The sequence below is a fragment of the Eptesicus fuscus genome, chromosome 7 (genome assembly GCF_027574615.1).
Source record: "Eptesicus fuscus isolate TK198812 chromosome 7, DD_ASM_mEF_20220401, whole genome shotgun sequence".
Taxonomy (NCBI): Eukaryota; Metazoa; Chordata; class Mammalia; order Chiroptera; family Vespertilionidae; genus Eptesicus; species Eptesicus fuscus.
In genome coordinates, this window is record NC_072479.1 from 16,799,572 (window position 1) to 16,821,368 (window position 21,797).

At 50.5% G+C, this 21,797-nt stretch overlaps 1 protein-coding gene across 1 annotated transcript in view; it reads right to left on the reverse strand.

The window, feature by feature from the left end:
* The window catches only part of IQSEC3 (IQ motif and Sec7 domain ArfGEF 3), a 105,959-nt gene that overhangs the window by 33,016 nt on the left and 51,146 nt on the right, over positions 1-21,797 (reverse strand). Inside the window, exons 3-5 of the mRNA XM_008160665.3 lie at positions 18,833-19,097; positions 5,064-6,214; positions 2,908-3,069 (exon numbers count right to left, since the gene is read on the reverse strand). Of these exons, the coding sequence (XP_008158887.2) occupies positions 2,908-3,069; positions 5,064-6,214; positions 18,833-19,097 (1,578 nt within the window). The remainder of the gene's footprint in view (positions 1-2,907; positions 3,070-5,063; positions 6,215-18,832; positions 19,098-21,797) is intronic.

The following is a 21,797-nucleotide window of genomic DNA, read 5'->3' on the forward strand; positions in this document are numbered from 1 at the left end:
CCTGGAGGTCAATTCCTCCCAGTGATACCAACAACAATCAAGGCTTAACTACAACAAGACTGTACACACAGCCCACAAAGGGATTCACCAAGAGTGTCCACCTCAGGTAACTGGGGAGGCTGAGCCACTGGGCCCTCTAGGACACCTAGCACACCAAGCCACTCTATCAACTCAGGGAAGCAGCCAAAATGCGGAGACAAAGAAAGAGGTCACAAATGAAAGAAATGGAGGAAAGCAAACTACTGGATATAGAGTTCAAAACCACGGTTATAAGGTTTTTCAAGAATCTTCTAGAAACCACCGATAAATTTAGTGAGACCCTTGAGGATATGAAAAAGGACCAACTAGAAATTAAGCATACACTGACTAAAATAAAAAATAATATACAGAGATCCAATAGCAGACTAGAGGATTGCAAGAATCAAGTCAAAGATTTGAAATACAAAAAAGCAAAAAACACCCAACCAGAAAAGCAAAAAGAAAAAAGAATCCAAAAATATGAAGATAGTGTAAGGAGCCTCTGGGACAACTTCAAGCATACCAGTTATGGGGGTGCCAAAGAAGAGAGAGAGCAAGATACTGAAAACCTATTTGAAGAAATAATGACAGAAAACTTCCCCCACCTGGTGAAAGAAATAGACTTACAAGTCCAGGAAGCACCTACAAGGGAGCACGCATATGACTGTCAGCTGATTTCTCAACAGAAACTATGCAGGCCAGGAGGGAGTGGCAAGAAATATTCAAAGTTATGAATAGCAAGAACCTACAACCAAGATTACTCTACCCAGCAAAGTTATCCTTCAGAATTGAAGGTCAGATGAAGAGCTTCACAGATAAGAAAAAGCTAAAGGAGTTCATCACCAACAAACCAGTATTATATGAAATGCTGAAAGGTATTCTTTAAGAAGAGGAGAAGAAGAAAAAGGTAAAGATAAAAATTATGAACAAATACATATCTATCAACAAGTGAATCTAAAAATCAAGTGAATAAAAAATCTGATGAACAGAATAATCTGGTGAATATAACAGAATCAGGGGCATAGAAAGGGAGTGGACTGACAATCCTTGGGGGAGGGGGGGAAAGGAGTGTAGGGGTGCAGGAAGAGACTGGACAAAAATCATACACCTATGGATGAGGACAGTTGGGGGGGGGTGGTAAGGGCAGGGGGTAGGGTGGGAACCAGATGGAGGGGAGCTATGGGGGGAAAAAGGAGGAACAACTGTAATAATTTGAACAATAAAGATAAAAATAAATAAATAGAAATAAATAAATAAATAAAAAAGAAAAAGCCAGAGAGGTGAACCAGATGGAGGGAAAACATGGGAAGGAAGGCACCTGGAAAACTTGACCTTTCTCTTTCTATTTTCCTTAGAGCACCCTGCACAGCAGGGGTGTGGTAAAGGGAAAGAGGAGCCAGAGGCAGAGGGAGAAGAGAGGAGGGTGCAGGGAAATGCTGCACGTGCATTGGTTTACTTTCCTTTGGGAGGCATTCAGAGCACCTCAACCATCTGAGAGGGACAGAAAATTGTCCAAGGCCACTGAGAGTCACAGGCAGGAGTTGGGTTCTGCCAACCAAGGGCCATCTGGGGATTTCATGGTCCCTCAGATGGGTCCAAGCCGCCATTCTTCTGACTGTGCTCAGTTAGAGACAACCACCCTATCGGTGAATTTAGGAATGTGACAAGGATTCCAGAGGGAAACTGGTCCACCCCTCATAGTCCAACATCCCCACTCTACAGGCAGGGAAACGCAGGCCCAGAGGGCAGTGACTTACCAGAACACACAGCACCAAGAGCACCCCTTAAACTAAGCCAGGTCTCTGACATCGACAACCTTGCCAGACAGGTTGGGTGACTCCCACGCTTCCAAAGCCTCCATCAGGAGCCCTCTGCCCCTCTGTAGCAGGCCCTTGCTGCTCCAAGAGCAAGGACAAAATGGAGAGGTTCTCCTAGCACCCCAGGGAAAAACTCCTGCTGACTGTATCCAAGGAGAAAGAGGGGAGGGAAGTGGGGGTGGCTCCCTATAGAATGATGACCTTCAAGAGCATCTGAGCCTAGGGGGCCTAGTGAAAGAGAGAAGGAGCATCAGAGAGTGGTAGGGGCCTGGAGCAGACTTCCTAGGACCTCACCCTCTCTTTGCCAGGGGAGGGGTGCTCCAAGGCCCTGCTCCTCAGCCCCAAGTAATGCCACCTCTGCCCTGCATCTCCAGAGGGGGAGCGAGTGTGAAGAGACTCTTGCCCGTCCACACCGACAAAGCTGAGCACTGGCAAAAGCAGCCCTCACCTTACCCCACATCTATTAGACTTTAAAGCAATTTTCTTTGTTGTGATTAGGGTGGTCAGTGTTTTCCTGCTCTAAAAACCCGCAGTCTAACCCCCCTGTTTTTCTGCCTCATGTTTGCCTCTACTGATATGAAAACGACCCTGATTGGGAGCAGACAGATGCTTGTGTGGGGTCTGGGGTCTGGACAGGTAGCACAGAGAGGGTGGGCTGAGGGCCTGTTCCCCAGGCCGAGATGGCCCTAGCACTGACAGCCCTCTTCTCTTCGAGGCTCATTCTCTTGCCCCTGAGGGTGGCAGAGAGGGTGGTCTTTTATCACCCTTGACCATTTCTGTACCAGTGGTACTCTGTGCACAATGTGCCCAATAAATAAAAGACTTTCTAGGGGAAACAGGCTGGTCAAAATGCGGAGACTGGCTAAAGGTCATGGATATTCTGGTTCCTGGGGCCAATCAGGAAGCTGCTAAGACTGGGGAGAGGATTTCTTGGAAATGACCAAGACTTCAGAGGACCCTTTCTCTTCCCTGAGTCCTTCCCCAGCTGAGATCCCCCTACTCCTCTGGACATCCTGGTGGGGGTGGGGGCGAGTGGAGTGGAGGGAGAGTGCCAAGAGGGCAGGGCACTCACTCTAGCACATCGTGGTTGAACTGCTTCTTGTTGTTGCCCAGGAACTCTCCAATCATTTGCCGGCTGAGGCCTTTACGCTGGAGCAGGAAATGGGCCACTCCGATGGGGGTATCAGGGATGAAGCCACGTGAGATCAGGAACTGGATGCCCTTGTCCGGGTTTCTGGGGGTGCGGATGGGAGTGGGGAGAAGGAGTAGAGAGTGAGCCGAGGCCATCCATGACTTCTTTTTCTGTTCTTCCAGCCAATTCAACCCAAAATAGTGCCTGGAGGTCCTTGGAAAGAATTCTCAGGAAATGCCAGGATTCCTTCCTCCACAGAATCACCTTTCACCTGAGCCTCACTCTCCTGAACCTCACCACAAAGGAGTGAAGGTAGTGTGGGGCAGGAAGGGGGGAAGGGGAAGTCTGGCCAAGCAAAGTGAATTCCAGAGCAGGTGAAGAGGTGTCCTTTTTCTTCTGACCTCACTCCCTCCCATCGGATCTCATCCTGAGGTCCCCAAGGCCTGCCAAGAGGTCCCCAAGTCCTTTCTGCCTGCATCTTGCTGTCTATATGCAGTACCCACCCTGGAATCTGGAGAGGATGAGATTGGGAAACAGCAGTGAGATCTCCCCCACACCCCTCTTCCCTGTGGATGGTGGATACACAAAAATCCTGCTCTCCAGCATTTACTTCCTCAGGCTTGAGTCTCTATGTGTGGGTGCGGGTGTGGGTGCTGTGTCTTAAGGCAATTGTGCTCACAGTGTGGTCTGCAAATCCACGCTGCTCCCTGAACTGTTTTTTACTGGCCCAGGAGAATATAAGTACAGAAATAGAGGGTAAGCATTTAGAACCTTTTATAGCACTTTGACATTTTCAGGACAACCAAGCATGTGATTGTTTTTCTAGCAGTTCACTTTTATTGTATTTTACACAAGTATTGACCCACAATGTGTTGGGTAAAAACCCAAACTGGTCCTTCATCACAGATAGTTTGAGAACCACTGTCTTGAGGGATCCAAGTGTCTGTGTGAGCATTTGGGTGCATGCCCAAGTGATGCTGGGGATGTGTCCGGTGGGGGCTGCTCACCAGGACGGCAGCCTGAGGTAAAAGAAAAAGCAATGGATTGGGAGTCAGACAGATCTGGCTTCACCTAAGCCTGCTGCTTACTAGCTGTGTCAGTGTGCAACTCACCTTACTAGTATGAGCCAGTTTCCTTTCTCTAAAATGGCATAACAATGCTCTCTCTAATACTGTTGGGAAGATTGCAGATGCTTTATGAACAGTAACTGTTCTCCCCAGGATATACGATTCTGGAGACCAGGGGATGTCTTACTCATTTTTGTGGTCATGGTGCCTGGCATTCAATAAATAATGTATGTGGGCAGGAGGGATGTTGTATTTCCTGGCTCGGGTCTGTGAAGAAAGGGCCAGGTGGAGGGTGGAGATCAGTGCCTCATATACTTGAAATTTCCATGTGTGTGCCCTCTGCTTGCCACCAGCTCTATACATTCTGGTTGCAAGAAAAGGTTGGGCTCTGACAGTCATTCTCTCTCTCCTTCCATTCCCCTCCTCTTTGTGCTACACCCCTGCTTGCTTCATATTCTCTTTCTGTCACCCTCTCCCCCTTTTGTCCCACACCCTCTTCTGCTTTCTACCTGTACTCCTTAAAGTAGGTCTCTTCTCTTTCCCCCACCCAGTCCCTCATGCACCTTTCCTCACTTTCTCCTTTGCTCACTGTCTGTTTCTCCTCAACCCCAGGGGATTGCTGAGTGTCCCTAACTTCATATCCTACCTGAGGGATTTCTGCTCAATCCTCATGTTATCTGTACTATTACTTACTTAATATTGTATTTTCTTTTAAAGTCTCTGACTTTCCGAACTCTAGCTTCATTTTAAGCAGTAACAGTGGTGAAAGCATGGGTTTGAAACGCTATTTTGTTCCTAATTTTTCTTAAAATAAATGAATAACAAGTAAAAGTAAAATCTGTATGTATTTGTACACAGTATCTCAAGGAGCAGGCATGGCACAGATGCCACCTGGGAGGACACTGGATGACATGCTAAATTACCCGGCACCCTGCTAATCTGTCTTCCCTCCCTCCAGGGCCTCCACCCCCCCCCCCCCCCCCCGCCCCCAAAGGACGCACTGCAGCTCCAGAGCCAGAGCTCACTCACATGTTGAAGAGGTTGAGGCCGATGCGGTAGAGGCGTTTGCGCAGGGTGTCAGTGGAGAGCGTGGGCGACTTGCAGCTGGCAGGGTTCTCGCAGTGGTAGCGCGGCAGGCTCAGGATCATGGCCTGCAGGGCCTCCTTGGAGGCCGACGCCGAGACTTCCGAGCCGGACTTGGCGGACTTGGTGGACGTGCTGCTGCTGCTCAGCTGCTCCGAGTTGTCCCCGGCCTCCGTCTCGGCCTCGGCCTCGGCCTCGGCCTCGGCCCCTTTCCCCATCTTCCCTGTCTCCGCCTCCTCTACCTGCGCGGCTGGGGCCTCCTCCACCATCGCATCCGCCGCCCCATCCGCTGCCCCAGGCGAGTAGGCGCGTAGGGTCTCCCCAACTCCCGCCTCTGCGCACATGGTTTCAGGGGGCGCGTCTCCCTGGCCCTCGGCTGGGGTCACTGGAGCCTCCTGACCTCGGGCCTGGCCCAGCTCGGCTTGGCCCCGCAGGGACTCCGCTGGGGCCGGGGAAGTCTGTGCGCCCAGGCAGTTGGCTACTGACAGCGCGGTGGAGGAGGAGACGGAGATGTTCTGGTTGGCGATCTGCACCGTGACGTCCCGGAAAGCCATCATCAGGGTGCTGCTGTGGCCCTGGGGCAGGCCCGCGGCCTCGGCGGCCTCTTCCTCGGGCCCCCGGCACGCGCTCTCCTGCTCCCGTATCTCCGCCTCCAGGCCGGGCTGCCCCGCGCTCGCGTGCAGGGCTTGGTGGATCTGGTAGGCGCCGCTCTCCTGCAGGGAGCACATGGTTTTGAGGCTCCAGGTGCTGAGGGCGTCGTCGATGGACTTGGCCAGGGACTGCACCTGCTCGGTGAAGGAGTCCTCCAGCTCGGTGAGCGTGCCCGCGAAGGTGGGCGGCAGGGAGGGCGAGCGCACCAGCGGCAGCCCCAGGAGGCCGTAGCCCTCCATGAGCGCCTTCTCGGCCGCCAGGCTCTCCGCGGTGGGTGCGCGCACCTTGCGCAGGGAGATCCGACGCGGCAGGCGGCTCTCCAGGAGCGAGTTGCGGATCTTCTCAAAGTTCTTGCTGAGCTGGTACTGGCGGAAGGCGGTTTGGATGGTGCAAGCTGCGCGCCGGGATACCAGGTGGCCCCCGTATTTGTGTTCTAGCATTTCAATCTTTAAGGACAGAGAGGAGGAGGAGCACAGTTAGGGAAGGCGTGTTCAGCCCTCCCAAAAGGTGGGGCTGATGGCTGTCCATAACACAGGGGGGCGCCTGGCTAAACTTTGCAGGGACCCGGACTGCACCATTGTGGGGACACTGAGGGGCTCAGGTCTGAAAACTAGCATGTTGGCAGGAGATACCAGGTCCTTGGCAAGACCCCTAGAAGTGTAGGATGTAGGAATGGGTTCCAGGGCTTGGTAAAGTCGCAGGCAGGGGGGAGAGGTATTGCTGATTGTAGTAAGATCTTGCTGGTTTGGTGGTGATTTTAAAATGTTCCTATCAGCCCTGGCCAGTGTTGCTCGGTGGTCAGAGCATCCGTCTGCTAGGGTCGAGGGATAGAGCCCCCGCTGGGTCCATGCATGAGAGGCAACCAATTGATCTCTCTCTCTCTCTCTCTCTCTCTCTCTCTCTCCTCTCTCTCTCTCTTCTCTCTCTCTCTATCTCTCTCCCTCCCTCCTTCCTTCCCTCCCTCTCACTCTCGCTCTCTCCCTTTCCACTTTCTCTCTAAAGAAAGAAAAAATCAATGGAAAAATATCCTTGGGTGAGGATTAACAAAATAAAATAAAATGTTCCTATCAGAAATGCATATGGAAGTATTCATGGGTGAAATGCATAATATTTTGAATTTGTATTAAAATTCTCTATCAAAAAAGGTGGAAGGTTAGATGAAACAATACTAATAAAAATTATTGAAGCTGGGTGATGGTTGTAAGGCAGTTTATTCTTTCTACTTTTATGCACATATAAAAATAATTTAAAAAATTAAACAGAAATGCTTTAAAAATTTGCTGCTATTCCTGTTCTCTGCTTTCCCTCTCAGCATTCCTGTCACTGCATTGGGGTAGTCCCTCCGGCACCGTAAGGGTTGGGATTGGGGTTTGATCATCTCTGTGTTCCCAGTACCCAGCCCAAGGGCTGGCATATAGTAGGTGCTGAATAAATGTTAATTTAATTAAAAGGTTGATGGATGGGTGGAGGATGGGTGATGGATGGCTGTTTGAAGAGTGGGAGGCCCTCCATGCTGCTGTGCTTTACAATTCCAGGCACCTCTGTTCTCATCAATGGGAGCTGTACCACCAGGGCCCGGCTTGGTGGGGCTGCTGGTGGGGGCACACTGCCTCGTCTGGGTAGATCTCAACCCAGGAAAATGTCTGACAAGGGGCCAATTTGTCCCACTTTACTTACATCCTCTCAGCTCTGTCCCCAGTCTATGGTCTTTTCTATCCCTTAGGTTATGCTCTTACTTCTCTCTTATCAGAACTTCTCAGAAAAGGACTTGAAAGATATTCCCACTAAGATGTGAATGACCAATAACATTTAGCCATGCCCCTTCCTGGAGATTTTTGCATTTAAATAAGGGACAAGGACTATGTTAAGGGGATGGACAGACAAATGGTAGCACTGTGGGCTCCGATCAGTCCTTAGGGAAGTTTAGAAAGTGAGAAAGTGTTCCTAGGCCCTGAAATTATGTCCTGGTCACAACCATACACTCCACACACATGAAGTGTCATTCCTGAATTAAGAATCGGGATAGGCGGGCTGAGATAAACAACTTACAGCAAGAACAGCATTATCCCACCCATGTTCCCCCAGAACCAGGGGTGGGAGGGGTACAGATAGGCCAAATTTCATTCCTCAATAGAAAGAATCATTCTACTCACTTCCTGCTCCACTCAACCCACCAGGGACTGCAGCTGGCGTGTTGCCTCCCCATTATTCCAGCAGTCCTCCCTGTTCCCACCCTGTGGGTACCCCACAGCTGGACCAGTGGCGGCACCCTCCTACCCCAGGAGCCCTCACAGACATAATCCCAATCCTCCAGAACAGCCCCAGGTAAAATGAATGCCCTCATCTTCAAGATTCTCTCCTAGTCCCACCATCCAGTGCCCTTACCTGTCCTCAAACCTAGTGGCGGTGCCCTCACCTGTCTCTCTCTCTCCCACATCCAACCCTCTCTGAAGACAGTTGGAAAACTTCATATTAAGGTTTGGATGACCCAAAAGGCTTCCTATATGACTCCTCCCAGAGGTATTTGCATTTTATAAGGTACAAGAGCTCAAACAGAAGGCAGAAAGCTCTCCCAGTCCTCATGATCTTCATATTGCAGGGGCCTTCAATATGCTCTTTAAAAAATCACACTAAGTGTATTAGTTATCTATTGCTACATGGCAAGTTACCACTAATTTAGCAGCTTACAATAACACCCGTTTATTTTCTCACAGTTCTACATGTCAGTAGTCTGGGCACAGCTCAGCTGGGTTCTGTCCATGGAATCTTACCAGGCTGAAACCAAAGTGTCAATCTCATGTAAGCTCAGAGTCCTCTTCCAAGCTCACTGTTGTGGAAAGAATTCAGTTCCTTGAGATTTTAAGATTGAGGCCTCAGTTACTAGAGGCTGCCTGCCGTTCTCAGCCACAGGGCCCTCTTCACAGCAGCGTTGTTTGCCCTGTCAAGGCCAAGAGGAGAGAGTCTCTCTGATGCTTCACCTTGTTTTAAGGGGTTCAACTGATCAGGTCAAGCCATCCAGGATGACCAACCTTCTGATGAATTCAGCGTCAACAGATTGGTAACCTAATGATAGGAGTGATCTCTCTCTCTCCATTCTCTAGTCCCACCCCCACTGGTGGGTGCTGTGCAGGATGTGTACACAAAGGGGCAGGATTCCGGAGACCCTCTTAGAATTCTGCCACCATACCAATTGGACAGTTGCTTACTGGGTCTTTATCTGAGCATGACTGCATGTACCCAGGAGCTCCAGAGACACACCTGCCTTCCAGGCATTCTGTTCCTGCTTTTGCAGAAATAGTGCCAGAAAGGAAAGAGTACTGTAGCTCAGCTGTTCTCCCTGCAGAACTCTGGCAAGTTTCCTGAGGCCTGGAATGTGGATTGGCCTTGGCTTAGGCAGGAAAGTCCTCCAAGGAGAAGTATAGAGTGAGGGGAACTGACCACTTACCTGCCCCCTTCTCTCAATTTCTGTCTCCCTCTTACCCCTCCCCAAGCACCAAGAGAAACGGACACCAGATAGGAAATTACACCTCTTTTCTACCTGGTCTATTCATTAGGGAAACCCCACACCCAAGAATATTCATTTCAGGTTATGAGATGCTATTGACAATAGAGGGAAAGTATGAAATCCCATTGCCTGAAATGCTTCCAAAACAGTAAAGGGGTCCCATCCTCCTTGCATGGTATCAAGGAGGCAGGAGGCTAGCTGGGATAACCCTAGGAGACTTCTACCAGCCACTGTCCATGCTTCATCAAAGTAGAGAAGAAAATCTGATTTTAAATTCTTGAATCTGTTCCATCAAGTCCTCCACTAGATTATAAGCCTCATGAAGGCAGAGACTTTGCCGGCCATGTTCACTGCTTTATCCCCAATGCTTGAAGAATGCCCAATCCATAGTAGGCCTTCGATCAATATTTATTGAATAAATTAAAGGATTAATTCCAAAGTTATCTTTGTGACTCTCCAAAACCCTCCTAATCTGACCTGCAACTTTCCTCTCCTAGAACTGATTATCTCAATCTCTCTTGCCTCCTTTGTGCATTTACTTCATCCTCTAGGCTCTCTTTTACTTGTATTTCCCACCCTTACCCCTCCATTGCCCCTTTCCACCAGCCTACAGACTCCCAGATCTCCCCAGGCTAAAACACAACTCTGCTTGGCTCCCCTGCTCTGGGGCACTAGCTCAATCTCTTTTTATTTCCACCGAACCTCTTGGAGAACCAGTCTACACCCTCTGCCTCACTCTGTGAGCAGATGCCAAATTGCTGATCCAACGCTGTATGCCCTGGCTCCTTGCAGTCTGCCTCCTGCCCCCACCAGTCTTCTAAAATGATCTTTAGTGACTAAACCTAATGGCCCATCCTCAATCTTTCTCCTCACTCTTTTCTGCAGCTCTTGAAATTTTTATCACCCTGAAACTCTGTCCTCAGTTCTCCTGTCTCAATAGAGTTCCTTAATCCTACATTTTGACCACCAAATCCCTAAGAATGTCAGTTACAAGCCATATATGTGCCATCTTCTATTCTCCGGACACATTTTAATTATTTTTCTATGCGCTTCTGGACATTTTCCATGATTTCTATGTTGGAAGTCATTAGAGAAGCCCCTGGTAGTTGATAATTAACAAGTAATTAAGAGGGAAACTATCTCTGGCATAGCCTTTGTGGCAACTCTAAAGATGTTCTGCAGGCTGTTCTTACCTCTTGCCTGAGAACCTCATCCACACTGCCATAACTTCACTCTACTTTAATGGATTGATGAGAAAGCCGTAGGGGATATGCTCAGTCCCAGATCTACCTCTTCCCTGCTGGTTGACTTTGGACATGTTTCTGTCTCTCAGTTTTCTTATCTGTTAAATAAGGCTGAGTCTGCTGACTCTGCTGCTTGTTGTGAGGCTTAAGTTATTTCACATAGCACATGGCACATAGTAGGTGATCAGCAAGTAGTAGCTATCTGATGATGACAACGATGATTATGAATGACTCTTAAATCTCTGTTCTTAGCCTTCATCCTGCATTTCCAATAGCCCATGGGTCTCCTATCCACCTATTCAAGGCCATTGTCTTTCCCCACCTCCCCCAAACCAGCTTTCAAGGACTTCCTTATTTGCCTAATAGCACCTTGGCTGTATGCCATCCAGTTGGGAAACCTTTCATTTGTCCTTGGGTCCTCCTTTGCCCCATCCTCCACATATATCAGCCTCAAGGTTCTATAGCCAGGCCCTCTCCCAATATCTTTTGCAATCACCTTGACCTTTCCACCAGACTGGTGTCATGTGGGCTCTCTTTGACTCCCCACCTGGACCACTCCAGCAGCCTCTTCACTGCCTCCCTGCTTCTTCCTCATCCCTACCATCTACCTTACACCCCATTACCCTGATCACTGCTCTCAATAAGCAGGTATAAACACAGGCTTTCTGTTGCTTGAGACCAGTGCCCAAAAGAAGTATAAATGCTTCCTCCTGACAATCTGGCCCAGCCTACCTCCCAGAGTCTACTCCACGGAGTCCATGCACACAGCAGTTCGCCTTTGCTCAGTTCTCTCGCTCTGAGCATTTGCTCAGAATGCAATGTTCTCCCCACCCTCAAACCTACTCTGGTCCCCTTCCCTCCAGGTAAAACTTGGCTCCTTTCTTTAATACCTATCTCCAGTGTGCCTCATCCACAAAGCCTTTTCAGTCCCCCAATAGACCAGGTCTCCCTGCCTTGGGCCCCATGGAGAATGTTTATGGTTTTTTTTCCAGTTATCTTTGTGATATTTGTCTAATCCCTCCTTCTCTCCCCCAAACTCCAACAGAGCATATGTTATTCAAGGCCTCAGATATGTCTTAGTCATTCTCTGATCCATGTATAGCACCCAGCACAGAGCCTGGCATGGAACAACTACTCACTGTCAGTTGTTGGTTCTTCTCCATTTGTTCCAATGTATTGAATGCAACCATCTCCCATTTTTTCCAGCTTTGTGCCTGCTGCACCCCCCAGCCTGCATGTCTCCCCCCTACTTCCTTCCCCCACCCTCAATGCTCTCTCTGCACCTACAGGCTAGACCTACAGTCTCTGCATCCCTGGTTCCCAGCGCTGAGCCAGGGCCATGGTTAGGACTTAATAAATGTTTGCATACATGAACTAACTGAACTTTCTCCTATGTCCCAGGGGAAATAAAAATCCAGGCTCTCTTCCAGGTCTGGGCTTGGAGTCAAATGCTACACACCGCCCCCCCACCTTGTGCTTCCCATAGGGATTGGGGTCTTGACAGATTGGGGTCAGGTCAGTGCCACCCACCCTAACCCTGTTCTTTTATTTTTTTAAAAATATATATATGTTATTGATTTTTTTACAGAGAGGAAGGGAGAGGGATAGAGAGTTAGAAACATTGATGAGAGAGAAACATCGATCAGCTGCCTCCTGAACACCCCCTACTGGGTATGTGCCCACAACCAAGGTACATGCCTTTGACCTGAATCGAACCTGGGACCCTTCAGTCCACAGGCCGATGCTCTATCCACTGAGCCAAACTGGTCAGGGCCCTAACCCTGTTCTTAAGCAGGGCCAGGCCAGAGAGTTGAGAGATAGATGTGGGAGGGAGGGGCCTCTGGGCCAAGGAGCAGCTCTGCTCACTTCTCTCTAAACCCCTTGAATCATGGGTAATTGTGGCCTCCCCTCCTCCCAAGAGAGCAATCTCTCAGCCTCTGCCAGAAGAAGCAATGGAGGGGGCTCCGGGCTCAGTCTCTCTAATGAGCCTCTCAGTGTTAATTAGGACATGCTTCCTCTTCAGGTTGCTACTGAGAGATGGCCGCCCAGTCAGGGTGGGGAAGGAAGCAGCCAGCTGGAGAGCCACGGTGCTGAGGGACGGTGCTGAGGGACGTGGGGGAGGGAGGTGGGACTGGGGATGGGGCAGGCGGGGGGGGGGGGGGGGGCGGGCTTTCCTCTGATGTGAGCAAGGATTTCCTCTGATCCAAGATTTCTCAATTGAGAACATTGAGACATTACATGGAATAAGCCTACAGGACTTGGCAAAGCAAACCTTACCTTGAATGAGTAGCAGAGTCAGAGGAGGGCAGAGGAGCCTAGGAGATGCTCAGGGCAGCCCAGGAGAGGTCGGCCTGACTGGGCAGGATGTGGCCCCTGCGTCTTCTCTGTGTGCCCATCTCCCTGCCCATTGTCCAAAATATAGAAATGCTCAACATGGCAGGGCACTGAGACCTGCCCACCAGCAGGGCCACCCTTGCGGACCTTCCCTGATTACAGTCAGGTAGGGGTAGTGGGCGCTGCAGCTCAGCTACTCTTAGGTCAGAGGCGCCCTCAGGTGAGCTGCTTTGAACCCCAGCTGGGCTGCTGCCCTCTTCGGTGCTCCCACAGTGCACTGGGTGCCACTTCCATGGAACTACCCTTCACTGTAACAGGAAATAGTGGCAGGTGCTGGGTTAAAATCCTAGATTGTGAAGTCCAAGTCATGGCTGCACGAGGGATGACCCATACCTGGGATGTATCCTCGGTCAAGTTACTTTCTATCACTAAGCCTTAGTCCTCTCCTTCTTAGATGGGGAGAGTAATAGTACCTCACTCACTGGGATACGGTGCAGAGCTGAGGACATAATGCATAGGAAATGCCTAGTACTGTGCCCAACACATAGTGCCCTTCATGCCAGCTAGTACTGGTTACATGTCAGTGCCCACCACTGGATTGTGGGCTCCCTGAGCACAGGGACTGTGTCTTTTGCATCGTGGTGTCCCCAGGCCTCTCACAGGCCCTGGACAGAGCAGCTACACTGAATGCAATTGTGCGGAGGGAACCCCGATGTGCCTCGCCATCAGCTGGTCCCCTGGGACCCCTCCCCCCCCGCCCCCCAGCCCATGGTAGGGCTCTCACCTTCAGAGTGAGCAGGTCCTCAGATACATCTGGTACAACCCCTCCTTTCACATCATAGTTATTAAGATGAAATGAGGAAACTGAGGCCCAGAGAATTGGAAGCCAGCACTTCTCCCCTTGAGAGTTACACTCACAGTGAGGCCAGACCCTAAGGCTTGGGTATAGGGGACCCACTAGGGAAGGGCTGCTTTCCAGAAAAGACACGGCTTCCATCCAGGACCCTAACTTGGGGAACAGGACCTGGATGCCGCTGACTACAGCTCCATGGCCCTGGTTGGACAGCACAGAGAGCTATGTAATACGGACATCTGAAATGGGCTCCAATGGGCTGCTCTCGACAGTGGCAGGAGCAGGATGCAACTCTCTGGAGAGCCTGAATGAATTTGGAAATCACCACAGCCTCTTTCCTAAAAGGCCTCCCCCCTCCCAAAGTGACCTGCATGTCCCTCAAGGTCGTAGTTCCAAGGTTCTCTGTGAGGGAAGTGGGGGAGGGGAGAGGGAGCAGAGGATGAGAGAAGCTGTGCAGGAGGGCCTGCTCACTGTGTGACTGTGGGGAGGGTACTGGGAGCAGGGAGAGCAGGGAAGCCTGGGGCAGCCCTCATTCACGTATTCCTCCAATACTGAGCATTTCCTAGGCACCAGAGACTGTGCTGGGTGTAGGAAAACAATGGTGGGCAAGAGCAGGACAGCACCTAGTGCCCAGCTCTAGGGAGTGTTTGCTCCTCACACAGACTATGAAGTGAATAGCACCCCTGGAGGTATTCAGTGCACAAGCTGCTCAACTCCGTGATAACCCTGAGAATGACATAGTCCTTGCCCTAGAGCGGGACAGCTACCAGACAGTGCGGCGCCAGCAGTGGGGTACCCAGTGAAAGCACACAGCCAGGCTCGGGGAGCAGGGCTGAGACCTGAAGTGTGAGGAGAGATCACCCGGGTGAGGGTGATTGGGGGATGGGGGTTGGGGGGGGGGCGGGGAGACTATTCCCAGCAAACAAAATATGTGAAGGCCCAGAGGCAAAGGATGGCATGGAGACAGAAAAAGGTAAATAGGAATGGCTGGAACCCCGAGTGGGCCAGGACGTGGAGTGATAGAAGAGCCTGGAGAAGAGTTTGTCCTACATGTATGAGGGGCCATGGAAGCACCATGGGGGGAGTACGATGATCAGATGTGCTCTTTATAAGGAGGACTCAGCTGCAGTGTGGAGATAGGTTGGAAGAGGTACAGCTTTCAGGGAGATCTGTGGGGATTTGTCCAGGGGTGCAGGCCAGAGATGGTAGTAGGCTGGCCTAGAGTGGGGGCAGGAGGTGGCAGGAGAGAGTGGGATTTGGAAAATAGCTGAGAGGTAACATCAGTGGGGTATGGGTTGAAGCAGATGCAGGGGAGAAAATGACTGGGATTCTAGACTGGCTGATGGAGCAGGGCTGGCAGGTTGGAGGGCTGGGGGAATGATGATTGTCCAAGATTCCTTCCAGCCCAAGAACTATAGGATTTGTGTGACTGGTGGAAATCATGGGATCAGAATACTAAAACCAAGATCTCAAAGAAAACTAGAGTTAGGTCCTGGCTGAAGGCTTCATGTCCATCCCCATCCCCCTTCAGGTCACTGAGTTATTATTTTCCCCTTTTCACCTTTCCAGCATCTTCTTCATGCCGGGCACCATGTCCAGCACTGGGGATATAAGTCAGGTGCCCTGTTTTCAAGAGGGAGTCAAGTAAACAGGAAACGATGATATAGGGCTGAACAGCTATGACAGGGAACCCCAGGGCTATGGGAGCGCTGAGAAGGGGCATCCAGTGCAGTGTGGGAGAGCTGCCAGGGGGAGAAAGAGCATGGAAAGTGAGTCCCAAAGCAAGAGGAGGAGTGATGGAGGCCCAGTGCAGGAGTATGGAGGGAGTAGGAGCATCAGCAGTGGAGGCAAAGGGAACAGCATGTACAAAGCCCCAAAGAGATGTGAGGCAATGAGGCCCAGAGAAGTTAAGCAACTTTTTCAAGGTCACATAGTTCATTTGCAGAAGAGAGAGGAGCAGAGCTCAGTCTCTAGTAAATGTGTGCCATGTTTTTAATCACTTTGCTCTAGCCTGTCAATATCTTTTGCCCCTTCCTTCTACCTCCAGACGTGCTTGGCCCAGAGAGACAACTGAGCCAGGGGAGGTGAGCTCCTTCCCAGGGCTGGGTCCACCTAGCATGAGGATCCTGTCACTTCTACTAACCCTCACCTTTCCTGCCCCACTCCTGCTGGCCTGATGTGCAAGCCCATCTATTAGCATTATGTCATGTCCACTATAAAATGTGTCCATGGTACTAATCAGAACCTTGTGCACTCTATCTCCCACTTAGTCATCGGTATTAAAGGAATCCTACTGTCCAAGCTGAAGCATGAGTTTTCTGTGCTGTTATTAACTGGATGCTCCTTAAGTTGAGCTGTAATCTCTTTGTGGAGTGACCATGCTTCTTTTCTTTTCGTGCCCTCCTTCCTTGTTGCCTTGCACATCATAGTTATTAAAAAACTAGGGGCCCGGTGCACGAAATTTGTGTATGGGGGGAGGGTTGTCCCTCAGCCCGGCCTGCACCCTCTCCAATCTGGGACCCCTCAAGGGATGTCCCACTAGGATCGGGTCTAAACAGGCAGTCGAACATCCCTCTCACAATCCAGGACTGCTGGCTCCCAACCGCTCACCTGCCTGCCTGCCTGATTGCCCCTAACCGCTTCTTCCTGACAGCCTGATCACCCCCTAACCAATCCTCTGCCAGCCTGATCGACGCCTAACTGCTCCCCTGCTGGCCCAATTGCCCCTAACTGCCTTCCCCTGCTGCCCTGGTTGCCCCTAACTGCCAGCCCCTGCTGGCCTGGTCGCCCCTAACTGCCCTCCCCTCTGGCCTAGTCGCCCCTAACTGCCCTCCCCCGCCAGCCTGGTTGCCCCTAACTGTCCTCCCCTGATGGCCTGGTCCCTCCCATCTGCCCTCTCCTGCTGGCCCGATCACCCACAACTGCCCTCCCCTGCTGGCCATCTTGTGGCAGCCATCTTGTGTCCACATGGGGGCAGCCATCTTTGACCACATGGATGCAGCCATCTTGTGTGTTGGAGTGATGGTCATTTTACATATTACCTCTTTATTATATAGGATATTCACTCAGTGGGCTCTTACTATGTCCAAGACACGCTGCTAGATGCTAGGGGAAGGGTAAAAAGATGAATAAGAGATGGTCTCTGTGCCCAAGGAGTAGAGTCATGGGGAACTGAGAGGACTCCCTCATCTGGGCCAACTGGCCACTCCCATCACCCCGTGGTGTTCCATATGGGCTGTGCTCCAGCCACTGCACGAACTCACTACCTCACAAGCAAGACATTCTGAGTTTGTAACATCTCTAGTTGTTAAGCTAAAACCTTCCTCTCCTATAGCTTTCATACATTAGTACCACTAGTTATGCCTAGAATGATAGAAAATACATCTAATCCCTTTATCACATGCCAGCTCTTCCATACTTAAAGCTTGTCTTCATGTTTATAGTTTCACCATATGTCTCCAGCCAATCCTGGAGAATCCTGCAGAATTCTCATTTCCCCCTTAAACGAAGCCCCATAGCCAAGCATGGGCTCCAGACAGGCCTGAGCAGTAGCCACCGTGGGGCTCCATGGCTGCTCCCTATTCTGGGGCCTACCCTGCTGTGAAGGCTGCTGTGCTCACTTCTCTGGCAGCTGCTTCACCGACTGTTGACTCATCTTAAGCTTTCAATGAATTGAAGCCCTAACGCCTTTCTCCCAGGACCAAGCCTGCCCATCTTATACTAGTGATGTGGGTTTTTCAAAGTGAAGAGCAGAACTTTAGATTTTTCTCTATTTAATTTGACTTACTTCACACAAACCATCTTTCTATACTGGATTCTATCATCAAGGTATTAGCTGTCCCCTACTAGCTGTGTCATCAGAAAGTTCTGCCTCGTTACAATGATTGAACCTGACAGGACCAAGGATAGTGCCCCATTCACCTTGGAATTGGCACTGATGGAAAATAAACGGTTTTGAGAATTCTGTTTGAGAACAACCCACCTGATTATATTGTGATCTAATCTACTTTCTATCATGTCTGCATAGCTATCATAAGAGATTTTATCAAATACCATTTGAGAGCCAGGTGCACCGAACTGCAGCTGGCCCCGGTCCAGGACAATAGCTTTGCATTGATGCCTAAAGAAAGACATGAGGTTGGTTTAGCTTGATTCCGTTTTATTGACCTTTCTATTAGCTTCCCTTCCTAAGACTCACCTTGTCCACTGTATTAAAGATTGGTTCTTTAGAACCTACTCATTTCAGAGCAAAAGGGACCTTGGAGATGATTCAAGATCTGATTCCCAATTTTGCTGATGATAAACCAATACCCAGAGTGCTTAACTGGCATTCCTGAAGTCACAGCTTTACTAGAGCAAGAACAAGGCTCTTTCATAGCAATATCAAGTCATAATGTCTTTCTCTAAGCACATTCATACACATGTGTGTACGGACACACATACACACATGCATACATACACACATACTTATAGATCTCCCTTCAGGTCTCTTAATTGTCCACCAAGAAAAAATGTGGCATTATCATTTTGGGGGTTCAACTGGGACCCCATAACTGACCACTTTCTCCTCCTGCTTCACAGAACAGAAGATAAGGCTTAGAACCCCTCAAAGGGATTTGTTCTCCAGCAGGGGAGCTTTGGACTTCCCCCAACCTGGGTTTATCTTGGGAATCCTCACTCTACCAGGAGACCACTGTCTTTGAACCTCATTTGAGCCTGTGTGCGCCTAGGCATGGAATTGACCCTTGAGTGGGCATATAAGCTGGGCTATCTCTTCTAAGTAGTGAGTGGAGGTGGAACTTCCCCAGAGAACAATAGGCCACTTGCCTAATGCTTTGTGGGGCAGTTTAGGCTTCCTCCATATGGTGAGAGGAGCAGAGCCCTGGACACACTGCCTAAGGGCCTGGCATTGCAAGGGTGTGACCCTACCATGTAGAGGCTGGTTACATTGGAGACTGGGCTGCAGGGAAGTTCAGATTACTTTGCTCATTTTGAGAGAACTGGTGGCAAAAAAGATGCAGTTGCAGCAAAGATGGGCCCAGATGGGGAGATCCCTGGTACCCTGGACAGCTCCCAAAAGCAGGGCCCCTTCACCACCCTTCCCACCCCCCTTAGAGGCCCTGGGTACCTGTTTATTCTTTAGGTCAAGGGAGAGTTCGTAATCGGAGGCAGCAGGGGCGTGGGAGCAGAGCGCTGTCGCCAGGGCAGGCTGCTGCAGGCCAGGCGAGGCCCCGCGGTGGGGGCCAGCCCTTGGGGAGGCACCCCCCGCCCCTGGCCTCTCCTCCTCCTCCTGCAGCTCCTGGGCTTGAGCCTTCGGGGTATGGGCACTGGGTCTGCCGGCTGCCACCACGGAGTCCTCCATGCCCCCACTGGCCTGGGCACAGGAGCCGTCACTGTGAACAAAAGGCAACGGTGCTCGGTTGGCGGAGAGTGGCACAGGGTGCATGTGGGTGCAGGGGTGGGGGGAGAATCTGGGCAGTCTGGCAGCAATGAGCCTTTCTAGTGGCGAGGGCTGGTGGAGATGTCTCCTGCAGTCCCCTATGGGGAGGGGCTATCTTGGCATGGAATAGCCCCAGGCAAGGAGGAGGACCTAAACTTGAGCAGGGTATCCCTCATCGAGGAAAGAAGCAGCTATGGCCAGAGCTCATGAACCTCTACTTAGGGGCAGTAGCGCAGAGTGGCTAAGAGTAGATTGCCTGGGTTAAAATGTGGGCTCTGCCTCTTAGTAGCTAGTGGGTCTCTGAGCAGATTACTTAATCTCACTGTACCTATTTCCCCATCTATAAAATGGGCATAATAATAGTATCTACTTCATAGGAATGTTGGAAGGCATAAGTTAGTTAAAATTTTTAAAACAGTGCTTGGTTCAAGGTAATTGCTGTGTGTAAATGTTAGCTATCATAGTTATCAGATACTTGGCTTTGATAGTGAGGAGAAAGCTGGCCCACACTGGACCAGCTCCCTCGTTTGTCCAGACGAGTCTGGGGAAGGAGTCATGCTTATAGGCCTGGCTGGGGCAAAAGGCCCTTCAGGGCAGGTGGGTGCCAGCTTTTCTGGGCTGTAGCTGTGAAGAGGAGGGTTCCTGCCCTGCTGGGTTTGGGAAGCATCTGTTCTCTGGGCCTTCCTCTTCTCCCGTGAAGCCACCAAACAGGCTGAGCTATAGCTGCTGCCTGCCTGCCCACTATAAGAAGACACCTGCTCACTGGACAACCACACCCCAGCCTGCCCTGGAGTGTTAATGCAGTTAGGTCTCTCCCTTCCCCCGTCAGCCTCCAAGTTCCTCCCTTCCCTCAAGGCCCAGTGCCCAGCCACCTCCTGCAGGAAGCCTTCCCAGGCGACTCCAGCGTTCACTGCCCTATCTGCTGGGATACTAGGAGCTGCGATTAGAGAGTCGGTGTCTATGTCACAGAGGAGGAGAAGTATCATGGCTCACAGTATGGGCTCAGATCCAAGCCCTTCCACTGTGTGGCTTTGATCAAGTTGCTTTTTCTCCGAGCCCTGGTTTTCTTATCTGTGTAGTGGAGATACTAGTACCTAGCTTACTGGGTTATTGGGGGTGGGTGTAAAGGAGTCAGTATATGAAAGGTGTTTAGCACAGTTCCTGGCAGAGTACGCGCTCAATAAACATCAACTCCTGTTTTCCCCGTCTGTCCCCTCCCAGAGGCCAGGACCTATATTCCACCTGGTTCTCTTCCCCCACTTAGTGCTGGGCAAAGGATGAGTGCTCAATAAATATTTGCTGATGACAGAATTAAAGAGAATCCAAGGACCAGAGGATGGCCTCTCAGTGGACAGTGACAGAAGGCCAGGACTGAATGGGACCCTCAGGTCATCTAGTTCACTCTTCCAATCTCCCTTTTTCACAGATGAGGAGCAGGGGACTAGGGAGGTGGCATGAGCCTAATTAGAGAGCTAGGCAACATCAGGACTTGCTTATTTCTTCCATGGCTTTGCCTCCATCTAAGATGCCCCAAATCGTACCAGAGAGGAGACCTCTTCCTGTTGCCTCCACCCAATGTTGGAGCCTCCTGGTGCTAAGAATAACCAGGGGCAGAGTGAAGAAGCCTCTCTTCACTAAACCTCCGTCTGTCCTCCCAGCATCCCCCAAATAAAGGAGAGCTCATCGGCCTGCCCTGGGACCAGGAACCTCAAACTCCCTAAGGTACCCTTCCTTTTGCTACTGTGCATTCCTTTGCTCTGTCATTTCTTGTGTGGCCACCCATGAAGCTACCCAGTTGGATGAGCTCTAGATATCTGATATGGTTTTCTTTTTAATTAGTATCACCAGGAGGTTCTTTTAAAGCTCTGACTTCAACTCCTCTTGCTTAAAAGTATATGCCCGTTCTTCCTGCAGGGCACATGGAAACAGCCCTTTCCCTCTGTGAGCACAACCTGCCTCCAGGCTCTGGAAGGCAACATTCAGTCTCCTCTACAGACATCCATCTCCCCCACGACTGTCCTTGGAACTGACAGCCAAGGCCTCTCCACCCCAAAAGGTTTCAAGACTTTAGAAAACTGGTGGCTACTCAGGGCTATAGATATCTTTAAAACTAGCCCTTTGTTTTGTCTGATTGCTAGAGTGTGCTTGGCAAGAGATTCTGGGGAGTTGATGCCACTCAATAGCAGGTCTCAACCAGCAAAAGCAGAGGCTGGTAGATAAATATACCAGCTTCCTCCTCCCTTGGGCAAAACAACTCTGAGGTGCATTCCATGCCATCTCCCCAAAGTGCCCAGTGCAACGGAGCTCTGGTTGGCCAAAGCAATGATCTAATCATTTAATGAATTTGTTTCTTTCTTTTCTGTGTCTTATTCCCAACTCTCTTATTGACACTTTTGTTCAGTTACCTTGTTCCAAATAAACGACTTACGTTAAAACAAAACAAACTTTTAAAATAGCCTTCTGTGTGGGCCACCCCTCTGAATATAGACTAGGGCTCTGAGGCCTTCTCACCTGAACTCATTCACAGGGCCTAGGAGTTAGGCTGCCCCCACTGCCATCTCCAGCACATACACATGTGCACAGATGCATGTGCGTGTGCATGCGTGTACTCGTGCATGTGCATGCACACACACACACACTCGTGCACACACAA